At 42.2% G+C, this 16825-nt stretch overlaps 1 protein-coding gene across 7 annotated transcripts; it reads right to left on the bottom strand.

Annotated features, from left to right (window-relative positions):
• Nucleotides 1–1202: 1202 nt before the first annotated feature.
• eif4h (eukaryotic translation initiation factor 4h) lies at nucleotides 1203–15466 on the bottom strand. Of its 7 annotated transcripts, none has more exons than XM_071496061.1 (8): nucleotides 15307–15466; nucleotides 8702–8889; nucleotides 8330–8394; nucleotides 6659–6755; nucleotides 5646–5759; nucleotides 4910–5056; nucleotides 4026–4141; nucleotides 1203–1774 (listed from the first exon to the last, which is right to left on the bottom strand). In XM_071496061.1, exons 1-8 carry the CDS (start codon nucleotides 15369–15371, stop codon nucleotides 1769–1771), a joined length of 798 nt encoding a protein of 265 aa, XP_071352162.1. In that variant the 5' UTR covers nucleotides 15372–15466; the 3' UTR covers nucleotides 1203–1768. The 7 variants fall into 7 exon arrangements, with proteins under 7 accessions (XP_071352162.1, XP_071352166.1, XP_071352163.1 ...); XM_071496065.1 differs by having other exon boundaries at nucleotides 5673–5759; XM_071496062.1 differs by having other exon boundaries at nucleotides 6665–6755.
• Nucleotides 15467–16825: the final 1359 nt, after the last annotated feature.

Genomic DNA, 16825 nt, shown 5'->3' with positions numbered 1-16825 from the left:
TGAACTAAACTGAAGGGTTAGGCACTGATTGATTTTCTTCTGTATCTCTTGTCAACCTGCTTTAAATCAGATTCTGGACTTAAATATAAAAATAAAAGTCCTTCAGAATAAAAGCGGTTTAAGTTCTACATTAAAATGTTGGTTAAATGTCAGAGATGCTGAGGTCTGAGGTCTTTAAATTTGAAAATTTTGGGTTACAGTTGTAATAATTTGAGGAAAAAAGTTGTAATGTTGAGAGGATAGAACATCGACTGTCAATAAAGATGAATTGAGCCTCTGGGACAACACCCACAAGTTTCTGAAGAGTTTGAACCTCAGAGTGAGATGCTCCACCATCACCACGTCTTCTCAATTCTCCATAACTTTAGTCCTTCATAAAATGTTAACAGGTGAGTTCTATAAAATCCATCCTGTACAGTTGTCATGAAGGAGGAAATTAGCTCTAGAGACCAAAACAGTTTTTGTACCAGGCTGTAAACATGTTTATTTCTGCTGTAAAGTTGGACATCCTTCATCCTTAACTTCAGTAAAAGTGGTGATACCACACTGTAACCTACTGTGAGCACTAAAAACATTACTTTAGTACAAGTGTATATATGTAATGATATATATATATATTGATGCATTTTTACTGTTGTAGCTGGTTGAGGTGGACCTGACTTTAATCAATTTATAAAGGACTGCAACTAATGATCATTTTCTTAATTTATATATATATATACACAGTGCATCCGGAAAGTATTCACAGCGCTTCACTTTTTCCACATTTTGTTATGTTACAGCCTTATTCCAAAATGGATTAAATTCATTTTTTACCTCAAAATTCTACACACAATACCCCATAATGACAAATCATCCGTAAATGGAAGAAGTTTGGAACCACCAGGGCGGAAGGGCCTTAGTCAGGGAGGTTATTGAGTTGAGTTATTGAATTTGTTATGCTGGGTAGGTATATCTTACAAAAGATTTTGAAAGTTCATCTGTTTCTGTAATTACATGGAAAAAAATTGACCTGTAATTTACTGCAATTAAATGTTTTTAAAAATAAAAGAAAAAAATACAGGAAAATAATCTTCCTCCAAACACACAGATCAAGGCAGAACAGAACAAGCTTTATTCTTTATTGTTCTTTCATTTGGAGGAAAAAATTTAAATCAAAACAAGGAATTGACCCCCCCACCCTGAAATTAAACACATTCTGGTTGATGTATGTAGATGATACAGTTTTATTGCCATAAACAGTGTTGGAAAAGAAAAAGTTAAAACAGCTGTTCTTTATTCTATAGTACAGTAAGAAAAAGTTCTTCCATTTAATGTCCTGGAAAACAAAGAAAACTGTTTATCAGCGACACAAATGTTCTCAAAGCGACGCAGACCGAGCACACTGAAGATTGAAATCCTGTTCAGCTGATCCACTACAGACCCAGACCTGATCCACACTGACACACAGAGACCTGAGAACATTCAGCTGGACCAGGTTTGTGGTCCACAGTGAGTTCAGTTTTCCTACAGGTTAAAGATGAAGAACTACAGGCAACTACAAACCAAAATGATGACTTCATTGTACAATTATGAATAATTTTGACGTTGCAGGCTCATTCAAAACTTTTCAATTTTACAAAATTTTCTTGGTGGCGTTGACTTCCACATGATCCACACTGAAGTAACAAGAGCACAAAAACCTTTAAATTTCTTCTTTTCTGTTGGTGACACGTCGAGTTAGCGCCACCGTCTGGTCAGGAGAATGTCAGGAGGTGGGTTAAATGAGTCAGTGCTGTAAACAAAGACAGATGGAGGAGAAGCAAGAGATTGAAACAGAAAGAGGTGAAGAAAATGGGGAGCAAAAAGCAAAGGGAAAAAAATAAAATTAGGGAGGAAAAACATTTTTTCATCCTGTCTCTTTCCTCCTTCCCGTTTGTTTATTTCCCTTTTCTTGTATTACCCCTTTTCACATTCTTCTTCTTCACTCCTTTAAACAATTGTTATATCAATCACTCCTTTGTGGTGGTGATCAAAACACATCTGTGCCACATCTGGATAAAAAAATTTAAAAAATGAGTGTTTTAATCACAGGAGCCACGAAACATGGGAAGAATGAAGGTGAGAAAACGGAAAACAGACATGACGAAAGACAAGAAAGAAGAGAAACAGGAAAGACAGACACTTGTTTCTTTTTCTATGATATCCCTCTTCCTTATTTGTGGTTGTATGTTTCTCATTTCTTCACCTCCTTCCTGTACTCCATGAGCCCTGTGCTTTTCTGTTGTTCAACGGTGAAAAGAAAGGATGAAAAACAAAAAAGAAAAAGAGGAGACAAAAGGTATGAAAAAGAAAATGAGTTCAGAACAAAGACCTTTTCATCCCTTCTTTCCTTCCATAAATTGTGTCTTTTCTGTTTTTACAGTTTTAAAGTGTGCCACAAGTGTGCCTGGATGTTTATCTGAGGCCAAAAAAGAAATACAACTACAGGCAGAGGAAAGAGGAAAAAAAAAAAACAGAAAAAAAGATGCTTCACTGTTTTCTGTCTGTTCAGCTCTCCTTTTCTTCCCTCCATCCTCTCTACATTTATTCCTCCCTGTTTTCAGATGAATCCACTTCAGGTGAAGTTTTCAGTGTGGACGAATGGAAACTTTACCACCTGTGTTCAGTGTGGACGTGTCACTTTTAAATCTGATTGGACAGAACACGTTTGGCTCTGTCTCAGATCACTGTTTGATCCTCTGTGTAAAGGTGCTGTGTTCAGGGTGTGTCGGACACAATAAAACGTGTCAGACTCCATGATTGTAGTTCATCTTTGCAGGCTTTGTCTTTCAGGAGCAGGACCAGCGAGGCACACTACAATCTCTACACAGCATTTTTTTTTTGGTAAATATCAGAGATTAAATTTTTTTGTAATTGATTAATTTCCAACAGTCTGTTTTCTATTAGGAAACTGTTTTTTCCTTTTTACCTCAGCACCTGAACGCAGCAACATAGCCACAATTAATGAGATGCCAAATGGAAGAAAATCCCGCAGACAGTGAACGCAGCAACTGGTCTCCTGCTTCTCAGCACTCCACTCACAGAGGCATCACCTGAACAGGCCATCCTACCACCAGTGCATCATGGGAACAGAACTCAGACCATCATCACTCTAAAGCCTCAGGCAACAGCGTCTTTTGTTTTAAGAAAACGTCTCCATCAGGTGTCTGCTTTGGATACGGGGTGCGGGGGGCGGCTGAGCTTGTTGAGAGCTGCTGGCAGTCCATCCTGACGCAGGCTAAACCCCGCCCACTCAGGACGACAGGGTGATTAAACAACAAACACTGAGAAAAACATGAAAAAGAATCTTTTGATCAAAGCTGGAAAACCTCATTGATGAGTCACCATGGCAATGAGCGACAGCAAAAAAGAAAAAAGGTTCATCTATGACCAATTGGGGTGAGGGGGCGGGGCTGGAGCGGAACAACTACAAAATACGAAAGAAAAAAATAAAGAAAACGAATTAACAGGTTTAACCTCTGGGCCTCTTTCTGTTAGAGAGTAAATGTTGGGTGATCTTTGACCCGGCGAAGGAGGAGGATGGGGGCTGGGCTACTGGAGCAGGTATGACATCACAGTAAGCTGCGGTGAGGGGGCGGGACGGAGGGCGGGGCAGAGAAACCAAAAGTTTGGACATGCATTCACAAGCTGATCGTTGTGTTTGTGTTTACAGATTTATTATTCATCAGTGTCAGAGTGTTTTTCATCTTTATTCCCACTAAGAATAAATATTCTGCTCAAACTGAACTCAAAACAGGAAGAAGAAGAAGTAGAAGAAGAAGCAGAAGAAGAAGAGGAGGGCGGCATCCGCTCGCTCACTGTCTGTCTGTCAGGAAGGAATGCTAACTGTGGCGTTTAAACTCATCCCATTGGCGTTTCTTTCTCTCTTTTTGTTTTTCCTTGTTAAAGTTCTCTATCCATTCACTCTTGTCCCCCCCCCCCCCACCTCCCCTCACTCCGGCCCTCATGGCCTTCAGTCTCTATGGTTTTTCTCTTGAGATCACCTCCTCTCGCGGCTTGGCTCCGCCGAAGATGGCAGAGTTTGGGTTGGCGACCTGGTTGAGAGGCTCAGAGACGGTTCGGGGCTTCAGCTGCAGCCGAGGCCGCTGTGCACGCTCCTCTGTGGAGACAACAAAACACACACACACACACACACACACACACACACACACACACACACACACACACACACACACACACACACACGCAACAGATCAACAACCCTGATCACCTGTTCACACAGCTACACATTCACCTGTGATAGTTTTCATGGTCTGAGCTGTCAATGACTGAACATCTCCAGGTAACCCTGGAAACAGCTTGATCACTGAATCCAAAACCACGTCAGTAATTTAACAAAGAGCAGACTACAAAGAAAATTTAAGGATTACAAAACTGTGTCAAAATGACACAATCAAGAACCTAATTACACAATTAAATACATTAAAAGAGATCACAGTTAAACAACTGTTATCTTAAAACTCCAGACTAGAGTTGTGCTGAAGGACGATGATCAACGATCATTTTGAGTCCAGATGAACGTTTTCACCAAATGTAAAGAAATTCCCTCAAGGTGTTACAGAGTTATTGTTTTCACACGGCCACAACAGCGTTTTGTGAGTTCAGAGTGACCTTGACCTTTGACCAATAAAATCTAATCGGCTCATCCATGAGTCCAAGTGAACGTTTGGGCCAAATTTTAAGAAATTCCCTCAAGCCGTTACTGAGACGGACATTCATACAGACAACCTGAAAACAGTATGGCTCTGGCTGTCGCTGGCACAGAGGAATAATTACACAACTAAATAATACAAATACAAATAAAGATGTCTTAGTAACTACAATCACACAACTTCAATTTAAATAAATGTACTACCAATAAAGTCACCTTCAGACGGTTCCCTGAAGTCTGTCGTTCCTCCCCGGGGGGGTCCATCTCTGAAGCGACCCATTCCTCCACCTCCACCCCTCCTGTCGCCAGGGCGACTGCCTCCACCTCGACCCCGTCCTCCCATGTAGTCATCATCTCTATAACCTGCAGAGACAAGTGCACAGATAAACAGGTGAGTCAACAGACAAACCCCCTCTGGAGTCCTGCAGCATCTGAATCCTGTGAGGTGACAAATAAGCATGAGATGGTTGAGGTGAAAGGCATGATGGGGAAAAAAAACAGGGCGTGGCACACCAGCCTCAGAATGCAGAGCTTTGAGGTGAAAGGTTTTAACTCACTGGTGGTTTGTTTGATTGACACCTTCAAGCGACTGATGTAGTTTAGTTCAGTGTGACTGTGTCATTTTCAACTAGCTTCAGTTAGCTTCGTTTACCTTCAGCTAGCTTCATAACTTCAGTTAGCTTCGTTTAGCTTCAGCTAGCTTCATAACTTCAGTTAGCTTCATTTAGCTGAGTGTCAACCGAGCTCAGATCAATAAAGTTTGTCTGAGATAATGAAGCTACTGCCACAATTTGTTTAGATTCAGTAATAATCGTGACATTTTATTTTCTGTCCCTTCCTAACGCTATTTTCTGTTTAAATCTGTTTTATTTTGGAGACATTATCCTGCTGTCTGATTAGCCACGGCCCAGCAGTGTTCTGATTGGCCGGCTGGGATCCGCTGCTGTCCAACCTGAGCTGCTGAACTCTCTGACCGCACCTCCTCCTGGCTGGTCGTAGAAGTCCTCACGGGAGTCACGTCCTCCTCCCCCTCCTCCTCTGGGAGCTCCTCGAGAACCTCCTCGTCCTGCAGAGGACAGGGGGGAGTTTAACACCGAGAGGAGGAGAGAGAGAGGGGGAGGAAACAAGGAGAGGAGGACAGAGAGGTTGGAGGAAACAAGGAGGGGAGGGGAGATTGGACAAGAGAGAGAGAGAGAGAGAGAGAGAGAGAGAGAGAGAGAGAGAGAGAGAGAGAGAGAGAGAGAGAGAGAGAGAGAGAGAGAGGAAAACAAGAGGAGAGAGTAGGAGAGAAGGAATGAAAGGAAACAAAGAGAAGGAGGAGAGGAAACAAGAAGAAGAAACAGAAGATGAAAGGAAGGTAGGAAGGAGAAGAAACAAGGAGATGAAAGAAATAAAGGAGAGAAGGGGAGGTAGCAAGGAGGAGGAGAGGAAACAAGGAGAGGAGGAAACAGAGGAGGAGGTGGATGTGCCTCCTTCCGGAAGGACAGCGTTGAAGAGGCGGAGCTTGTTAGTCGTCCATCAGCCAATCAGAGAGGAGATGTTAGAGAAAAGCTGTGACAGGTGGAGACTCACTGCTCACCTCCACACCAGGTGACCTCATCCTACGTCTGTCCGTCTGTCTCTGTGTGTGTGTGTGTGTGTGTGTGTGTGTTAGGACCAGTTAGAGGAAAAGAAAAGAAGGGGGTGAGCTGTGGAGGTGAGGATGAAGTGATGAAAGGATGAAGCGTGAAGGATGAAGAGTCTCCCTCCTCCTCCAAGTCAGGAGGCCACAGTGAGAACAGGTTTAACTGAATCCAGATCAGACTCTGGTCTCAACTCTGGTCTCTTCTGAACACTCACCTTCAGACTTGGAGGAGAGACGCAAGCAGCAGAGAGTTCAGGTAAGTTACACAAAGACACATTACCCAACACACACCTTCTACACACAGGTTAGTGACCTACTTCTTGGTGTTTTGGTGTGCCTACCTCTACCTTCGTCTTTCCTGAAGCCGAAGCCTCCTCCTCCTCGTTCTTGCCTTCGTCCCTCTGCGATGTCGACCCTCAGTGACCTTTCACCTAGCAACTGCAGGGATCAGAGGTCACATCAGACTCACATCAGGCGGTTGAGACAGAAGCTTCTGAAGACTGAGCTCCACCCAGATGTACACCTTCACACCTGCTCACTCAATGTTTCAGTTTATTTGTTTAAATAGCAGAAATTTGAATTTTGTGACTTTAATAAACAAGTGACACAAAGTGAACACCACACTTTTCTGTACATATATAACAATGTATAGACATGTTGTTTAACTATACTGTAAAACACAGATGTGCACATGTGTTAAACATGTCTGATTTTATTATGTTTTTTATGGCTTTGTGTTATTTCAGATGCAGTGTCCAGCCCACAGGGATGCTGAGTCTTCATGTTATTTTCTTATTCATAAGGTGTGAAAATAAATCTTTATGAACTAAAATGTGTTTTCTGATACACAGAAGGAAACAGTTTTTTCATAAGATGCTTCAGGAGTTAAATCAACAATAAAATATCAGAAATAATCAGACTACTTTCATGACATCAGCTTTGTTCTAAAAATCTAAATGTGTTAGTGCAGCAGCCAGCTGGAATAATATCTGTGCGTCACACAGAGATGAAGTTACTGGTCTCACACTATATCACAGTAGAAATGCCAGACTGTTAGTATTACCGTGGTATAAATTTTAATTATCACTTTAACTGTATATTACCATGGTTAATTACTGTGGTTAATTTAACTCACATTAGGTTCTATATCCACCAGCAACAGGGTTTGTTATGTGTCAGTAACAACATGGAGAAGACAGTGACAGAGCTTCTCCGGAGATTTTTCAGCCTCTTTGTGAGACGCTTCAATCTGTGATTGTGTGTTTTTAAAACTTATGTCAGGGCAGCAGCTCACTGTTTCATCTCTGAGCTCAGTGTGGCTGCAGTGCTTCTGGTTTAACAGCACTGTGCTGGACAGGTTGCAGGTGTGTCTACAGTGTCTGTGTCAGAAAGAAGTTACAGCACAGAAAATGCTAATACTAATGCTAGTGCTAATGATGATAATAATAATAATAATAATAATAATAATAATAATACATTTACTATTCCCTTGTTCACAGGGTGGGCATGCAGCAGACAAACCCAGTACTGGCCCTGGTCCTCATCTGTGACACAGATGTGTTGGACATGTTGTTATTTTAATGTTTAATTGGTGAAGTGATTTCAGGTTGTGTTTTATTACTATTTTAACATTTTTAGAACATTTTTACAACAGCGCGATAATACAGATAACTGTGATCATTTATTCACTATAATCATGATATAAAATGTTTAGATATCGTTCCATCTCTAGTCATAACGTAGATGTGAGGTTTTCAGCTCGTTTGGTGAGGGGGCGGGGCCAAGAAACATTCACAAGCTGTTCAACAAACGACAACCAAATCCATTACCCAGTAGCTGCTGATTACATTTCTAACGATCAAAAAAATCGACTCGTTGATACAGCTCTAAGATGTTGTGTATGTTGTCACTGAGTGAAACACCTGTACCTACAGACAGATCACCTGTCTGACTGTGTCAATGTAAACCAGGCATGTCGGACTGAAGGATAAAAACATGGCTTGGATACTCACAGCACCGTCGTACGTCAAAGCTTCTTTTAGAGATTCCAAGTCTTCAAACTCAACATAACAAAAACCTGAAAGACACAACAACAGTCAGAGTCTGACTCAGTCTGATGTCAACACCTACTCCAGACGGTGCTCTCCTCCGTCTCTGCTTCCTCTGCCCGTTGACGTTTTCAAAATCCTCGCTACAAGAAACAACAGCAGCCTCTTACCTGTAGCCGATACACTGAGAACAGATCGTATAATCACACAGTCCACAAATGTCTTCACTGTTTTTTGTGGCATTTTCTTTGCAGGGAATCAACCATTTTAATGACAGTGCCCCACTCGACCCACCACCCCCTGTGGAGGATGACACAGAAAATAAAACCCTCTGACCTTTGAACTTGTCTGTCTCTTTGTCTCTGACCAATCGGACACTGCGGATGTTGAGCTCTTTGAAGATGATGTCGATGTCTCCCTGCACCGTGTTGAACGGCAGGTTTCCTACGTATGCCGTGAACGGAGGCTCTGACGGCAGCTCCTTCTGCTTCCTGGGGCCTCCAGGGCCACCGCCACCACGGGGCCTGACGGGAGGGGGAGCACAGACAGCAACATGAGATATAGAAGCACACACATGCACAGAGCATCAAGGGATTTGGAGTACAGACTAGTGTCAGGCTGGTCTAGAAAAAAACACTCCCTCAACCTGCATAACTCCAATCAGAATCCACCTGTTATTAAGTTTCTGTCAGTATCACAGTGATTCAGTGATGCTGTCTGAACATCAGTATTCACTGCAGACAGGAGCTGATCACGGCTGATCAGAGCTGATCCAGCTGCTGTTAATGGGACAGTCTGATTATATGTGAATACAGGCTAAAAAGCTCATGTTCTGGCCCACAGTGTCTGACAGAGATTTATCGATATGAATTTGTGAGTTTACAGTCATACTTCTGCTTTTCCTCATCACTTGAGTCTTCAGGTGATCATTTTACCTGTCAGGTAGAAATAACAAGATTGTTCGTGTCCCTGTCGGTGTACACTGAGTTATACAGGAGGAAAATATTTGCCAATAACTAATATTTTATTTGATCTAATCTGCTCCACGGTCTTATTGCAGAATACTTAATAAGGCTGATAATGAGCCCAGTCCAGTCCCATTTGTCACTGATTAATAACACAGGTTTTCTGTCCTAATTGGTTAATTCAGTAGAAATGATGGTGGCTGGAGATCAGTCTTCAGTGTTTTCAGCTTTAATGCACTTTAAAATCTTCTGAGTGACGACGTTTTTCCACTACTTACATTTGATCAACGTTTATGACCCAATGATTTTGACTCTGACCGCGGACAGACCACCGGAGTTTGACCCAGTGGTCCGTCAGTTGTTATCGACCCTGCGAGTCTGTGATGACAGGTCTGAGCAGGTCGGCTGACTTGAAAACATGATGTTGTTGTGTCTGTCACTGAGGATCAACAGCTTGAAACATAAACCAGGTGACAACACACCTATGGACAGCACCATCCCAAACTGGGCTGACTATTAGGGATGAGACTAATGACTATTTTAATTAATTTATTTGTCTATTAAACATCAGGATGATGTTTAAACATCAGGATATTAGTGGTGTTCATCCTATTAAACATGAGGATGATGTTTAATATCACCCATGATTAGTCCAACTGTCCGACATCCAACTATTCCATTAACTGTCATGACAGAAAAAGAAAATCAGCATATTCTCGTATTTAAGAACTTGAACCAACAAAACTGTTTTCCAGAGAAATGACAAACAATTAAAAAATTATCAAAAAGACTGCAGATTTTAACATTAAGTATCCAGTGGTGATTAGAATTTCAAAATTCGTATTCAGTTTCTTATTCAGATTCAGTAAAGATTTCAATCATTGTGGCCACTATTTACAGCCATACAATTATAACGAGATAATTAACCTGAGATCTCAGGATAAAGTGAATTTATTGAAACCACGTCCGTCGTTTTTATAGTAGTAATTTATAAAATGCTGAACTGTTACTTTAAATTCAGAAACTGGTTGTTTGTTGTCAGACTGGATCAGCTGGATCAATGTTATAACAGATTTATACGCACTGACACAGTCACATTATAACTCTGGACGCTTCCTCCTGTACTTTACTTTAAAGCTCCACACAGTCTAAAGGTAGATGTCCATGTGTTTGTGATTATACAGCAGGTCTAGGTTCTATATTAATACTGTGAAAGTATCAAAGCCTCAGTCCACAGAGAAATGCACACAGCCTGTATTCAGAAACTTAGCCTTAAAACCAGCTGTCAGGACTTCTGGAACTTTGTGATGTCACAACAAAGCAGTCATTCCAATCAGAGGAGAGGCTCTGAAACTCTCCTCTGATTGTCTGACTGACCTGTTGTTACTCGAGCTCCAGAGAGAAGCCTGAGAGGGGAGATGTAAAACTACACTGAGATGGTTTTTAAAACTTAAAACCACAAATATATCTTCTGATGGAGATCAAGTCCAAGTACAGGTTTAGCAAGGCGGTGAGAGAAGCTAAACGACTGTACTCTGAGAAACTTCAGCTCCAGTTCTCAGCCAATGACTCTGCTTCTGTCTGGAAAGGGCTCAGAAAGATCACAAACTACAAACCTAAACCCCCCCACTCCATTAATGACTTCCGTCTGGCCAACGATCTGAATGAGTTCTACTGCCGCTTTGAAAGACAATGGGACAAGCCTGACACTAACCTCCACATCAGAGCCACATCAGAACCCCCCTCCTCCTCCCCTACCAAAGGAACATCTCTCTCTATCCTGGAGAGAGATGTCAACAGGCTTTTTAAGAAGCAGAACCCCCGCAAAGCAGCCGGTCCTGACTCTGTCTCTCCATCATCCCTGAAGCACTGTGCTGATCAGCTGTCTCCGGTGTTCACAGACATCTTCAACACCTCACTGGAGACCTGCCACGTGCCAGCCTGCTTCAAATCCTCCACCATCATCCCTGTCCCAAAAAAACCAAGGCCCACAGGACTAAATGACTACAGACCCATTGCCCTGACCTCTGTGGTCATGAAATCATTTGAGCGCCTTATCCTGTCCCATCTCAAATCCATCACTGACCCACTCCTGGACCCCCTGCAGTTCGCCTACAGAGCCAACAGGTCTGTAGACGACGCCGTCAACATGGCTCTCCACTTCATCCTCCAGCACCTGGACTCCTCAGGGACCTATGCCAGGATCCTGTTTGTGGACTTCAGCTCTGCCTTCAACACCATCATCCCGGCTCTGCTGCAGGACAAGCTCTCCCAGCTGAGCGTGCCTGACTCCACCTGCAGGTGGATCACCGACTTCCTGTCTGACAGGAGGCAGCACGTGAAGCTAGGAAAGCACGTGTCTGACTCCCAGACCATCAGCACTGGATCCCCGCAAGGCTGCGTTCTTTCTCCTCTGCTCTTCTCCCTGTACACCAACACCTGCACCTCCAGCCATCAGTCTGTCAAGCTCCTGAAGTTTGCAGACGACACCACTCTCATTGGACTCATCTCTGATGGCGATGAGTCTGCCTACAGGTGGGAGACTGACCGTCTGGTAACCTGGTGCAGGCAGAACAACCTAGAGCTAAACGCTCTGAAGACAGTGGAAATGATAGTGGACTTCAGGAAGAGCCCAGCCCCACCCACCCCCATCTCCCTGTGTGACTCCCCCGTGGCTACCGTGGAGCATTTTCGCTTCTTGGGAACCACCATCACAGAGGATCTCAAATGGGAGCTAAACATCAGCTCCCTCATCAAAAAAGCTCAGCAGAGGATGTATTTCCTGAGGCAATTGAAGAAGTTCAACCTGCCAAGGACTATGATGGTGAACTTCTACACCTCCATCATTGAGTCCATCCTCACCTCCTCCATCACCATCTGGTACGCTGCTGCCACGGAGAGGGACAATAACAGACTGCAGCGTATCATCCACTCTGCTGAGAAGGTGATTGGCTGCAATCTTCCGTCCCTCTAGGACCTGTACACCTCAAGGACTCTGAGGCGTGCAGGGAAGATTGTAGCTGACTCCTCCCACCCTGGACACAAACTCTTTGTGACACTCCCCTCCGGCAGGAGGCTGCGGTCCTTCAGGACCAAAACCTCTCGCCACAAAAATAGCTTCTTCCCATCTGTTATTAGCCTTATCAACAAGGCTAGAGAGCCCCACTGTTGCTGATCAATTGCACCAATCACCAGAAAAAATTCCTTGTATGTGAAAACATACTTGGCAATAAAACTGATTCTGATTCTGATTCTGATTCTGATCAACACTTCAGATAAAACACAGGAGAATTTAAAATCTGGACTTTTAAGTACAATTAGGAGGTAGTGTACTTTACTTGAGTATTTCTATTTCATGCTACTAAAAATACAGTAGTTTTCACTAGACTGCATTTATTTTAAAGCTCTAGTTAGCAGTTACATTTCATATTAAGATTATTAATATGATCAATGAATAAATGATGCATTGTTCTAGACAGTATTAAGATATAAAGCTGTAAAAATTAACTAGTCAATTGACACAAAATAATTTGACAACTATTCTAATAATCGATGAATCATTTTGAGTCATTTTCATTCAGAGAAAATGCCAAACATTGCCTGGCAGCAGTGTGTACAGACTGTGGTGAACTACATGTCTTTGGGTTGTGGACAGTCAGTCAAACGTCTGATCAACTGAGGATGACTGACATGTTAGAAAATAATCAATTAATCACAGATTAATCAGTTATGACAATAATAAGGCTCACTTTAACCAGCAGCAATATTAAAGTGATGAACACATTAATGAACCAATAATTATAACTGAGTAATATATAATATCATCTTTGATTCTGAACTGTCTTCACAGTGCAGGTCCACCTTCTTCTACCTCAGCTCTAACATGGAAGCTGTGTTACTGCCCCCTGCTGGAGCCTCTGAGGATCAGACCAGTGTCTGGTTCCCATGAAGCTCCAACACATCAACTGACTGGTCTATGTAACATCCAGTTTCTCAGAGTCTGAGGTGACATCTCGTTTTGTCTGACCACAATTCACTGAGCTACAGATCAGAGTCTGTCACCAGACAAACTGCATTATTTTCACCATTTTTTCTTGGTAAATTACTGAAACTGATTATCAAAATATTTCTTGATAATGTTTCTGCTGATTGGCAGATCCAGCAGGTTCATTAATTGACTTATCATTTCAGCTCAGGTGGTTTATATCATCAAACACCGATCCTGCTGTCAGCTGGGCTGAGTGATGTGAACATAAACGAGAAGAAGAAAACCGGGTGTCGGACTAAAACCTGACGTTTTTCAATTATTCTACTTTTATATGATCAGAACATGAATCCTGAGATCCCTGCTCCTGGTACATCAAACCTGTTTTTGATGTAAATGAAACAACAACATCCATTAAGTCAACAATGACTGAAACCAGACATGGGTTTTTAACAGCTGGTCAGATAAAACAAGACATTTACAGACGTTAGCCTAAAACTGAGACACATGCCCTTCATTATTTTATGACACTTAAGAGACAAAGTCCCTGTCTCCCTGTTTTGTCTGATGAGCCCTTAAAACAAAGCTGATGTTTACTTGGCATCTTTGTCACATGTTGCACATGTTCAACCAATTCTCCATCCTCTGGTCTCCCTACCTGAGTCACTTTCAGAGGTTTGTTACTCTGTCACAACAAAAGAAGAAATGAAGAGCTGCAGATATGTTCATCACCTCATCACCCCTCAGTTTCATCTTCTGACTCAGATCTACACTAAACAACAAATAAAGGAAACTCTCTACAGATGATTACATAAAAATTCACTCTTAGTTTATCAGAATCAGATTTTCTACCAAATCCTGTGTTTCTGCTGATGGAGAAATGAACTAAATCAGTCTAAATGTTTTACACCGCCTACAGTACCTGCAGGCATAATATCCAGAGCTGAGACCATTAACTGATCAATCAACTAACAAAAAAATTATTCTGTAACAATTTCATTTTAGTTTTAAGTCTAATCAATACTTCGCTCCTTCTCTGGTGTCAGTTTCTCCAGTGCCTCAGTTTTTCTCTGTTTTCTGTCACAGTAACTGAACCTTTGGGTTTTGGACTGTTAGTCTGACAAAACAGCACATCAGTCTCTCTGGACTCTGACAAAACTATGATGAACAATTTTCACAGTTTTGTGATGTTTTACACATCAAACTATTCACTTTATAGTCAATAAAGATAAACTGATGAGGTTAATAACTGTAAATAACAACAGAGAAATCAGCAGCTAGAGGACAAACTAGATGGAGCCTGAAGGAAAACAAAAACAGTATTACTGCTTCATTCAGCAGCTGCAGACGAATGAACGGAGAAATCTGCTTTTCATTGCTGGATTCATTCATCTTCATCATCATTTAACAGACACATCATAACAGCTCAGAAAACAGCAGATAACCTGATGTTGACTAAACGAACCACAACATATCAATAACCGACAGCCCTGATTGATACCCAGCCTCATGTTTGGTTACTACGTGGATGAATCTGCAGTTGCGGACACATGATGCAGCCATGCGGGCAGTCTGCAGCTGCAGCTCGGCCACCACCTCCACATGCTGCGGCCTCCTGTTCCGCTACGTCCCGCCTCTCACCGGGACTGGTTCATCATTCCAAACACTTAACAGATTGCCATTATTTTGCTACCGAGCTTCGGGACGATCCCCGCAACATGAGTCCGCCTGTTTCACAGTCTGTATGCAGCTAGCCCCCTGCTATCGGTTAGCCTGTTAGCTCCGGGACCGCGGTGTTTCCCTGCCGCTGTACCCGGCCTTCCCTCACTCCTTCCCGGCCCAGTGAGCAGGCGCCGGGCGTGTCGAGCTGCGGGGCCTGGTCGCCCTGCACCAAGGCTCGGGGAGGAAAGCAGTGGGAAACACGGCTACGGTCCGACCGGTGTTTGTGTTTGAGGTACATGGCGGAGCTGCCGTGCGGAGCGGAAACTCACCCTCTGCCGCCGCCGAAGCTGCCGTAGGCCCTGTCCCGCTCGTCGTAGCAGTCGTAGTCCGCCATTACTGCTGCTGTGTGTCGGAGGAGGAGGTCCTACACGTCACACACGGAGCGGGTTTAGGTGCCCGTTGGGCGCCTGACCGGGAACACCGACAAACTCAAGTTGATTTATTGATCACTTAATTTCATGAATATCCATGATGAGTAAACAACAATGTAGAAAATTAAACAAAATACCAAGGGGATTATTTATTGAAACAAATTTAAAACACTAAAAAATGTTAAGAATTAGCCCAGATTAGTTAAATACATTAATTGTTACAGAAAGGAAATACTTTTGTATTTGTGTGTATTTAATGTGTATTTATTAATATGCGATTCATGAGATGTCTGAAATCTTTTATGAAAACAGAAAGGACACCTGAATACTGAAAGTTCAACATCAACAATTCATTCAGAAAGTATTGAGACCCCTTCATTTTTTCATATTTTATAATGTCTTAGCATTATGCTTCAGTTGTTTGAATTAATTTTCAATGTACACTCAATACCCCATAATGACAAAAAAAAATAAATAAAAATTTGAAACTAGAGCTAGATCTAAAGCTGGATGCCTGGACTAACTGAGACATCGGGGAGAAGGGTTTTGGTAAGTGAGGTGACCAAGAACCTGATGGTCACTCTGGCTTAGTTCCATCCAATGTGGAGACAGAGAAACCTGCAAAAGGACAACCCAGTGTAACTCTCCACTGATCTGGCACAGTTTGTAAAAAAGCAGCTAAAGGACTCTGAGACTGAAAGAAACCAATCTGGTCTGATGAAACCAGGACTGAACTGTTTGATCTCAGTTCTAAGTGTCAGTCTGGAAGAAAACAAGCACTCCTCATGACCCGCCCAACACCATCCCAACAGTAAAGCATAGTGGTGGCAGCATCAAGCTGTGGTGGCGTTTTTCAATAAAACCCCACAGTATTAAAAAAAAACATTTTTATATATTAAAAATATTTAAGTCATTACTCTTCCACAAAACAATAATTCAAGATTGTTAAGATGATGGCGAAAATCTTCCCTCATACTAGATCCTGGGTAGAAAAAGAGCTGAAGGATGTCTGAATGAAAAAGTTCTCAGTTGTCAGTTCTCAATATAAGCATGGGAAGGCGCTCGGTCATTGACAATCTGTCACTAAACATCTTGTGTGTCCAAACTGGCAGAGTTTTATTTTATATTTATTTTGCTCAATGTTATTCTCAGAACTACAGGACGACTCTGAGAACCAAAATATTTGACATCTTTTATTCCTTCAGTCCTAGTTGTCAGTGTTCTGCTTCACTGTGGTCTGTTTGTATGACTTAATGCTTTATGATGTTTAAATTACCTTTAATTTTTTATATTGTGTTTTTTATAGTTTTTTATACTCCAGTGGTGGGATTACCATTTAATATCTGATAACTTTTTTTCTGTGCTGCGTTATGTCGAGCTTAATACAATTTTTCCACTTTGGTTGACAATAAAGTTC

This window comes from Trachinotus anak, unplaced genomic scaffold, assembly GCF_046630095.1.
Source record: "Trachinotus anak isolate AG129_WGS33_773 ecotype Australia unplaced genomic scaffold, CSIRO_AGI_Tana_v1 ptg000014l, whole genome shotgun sequence".
NCBI classification, from domain to species: Eukaryota; Metazoa; Chordata; class Actinopteri; order Carangiformes; family Carangidae; genus Trachinotus; species Trachinotus anak.
The sequence above is the reverse complement of the archived record's forward strand: the minus strand, read 5'-3'. Positions and strand labels throughout refer to the sequence as shown.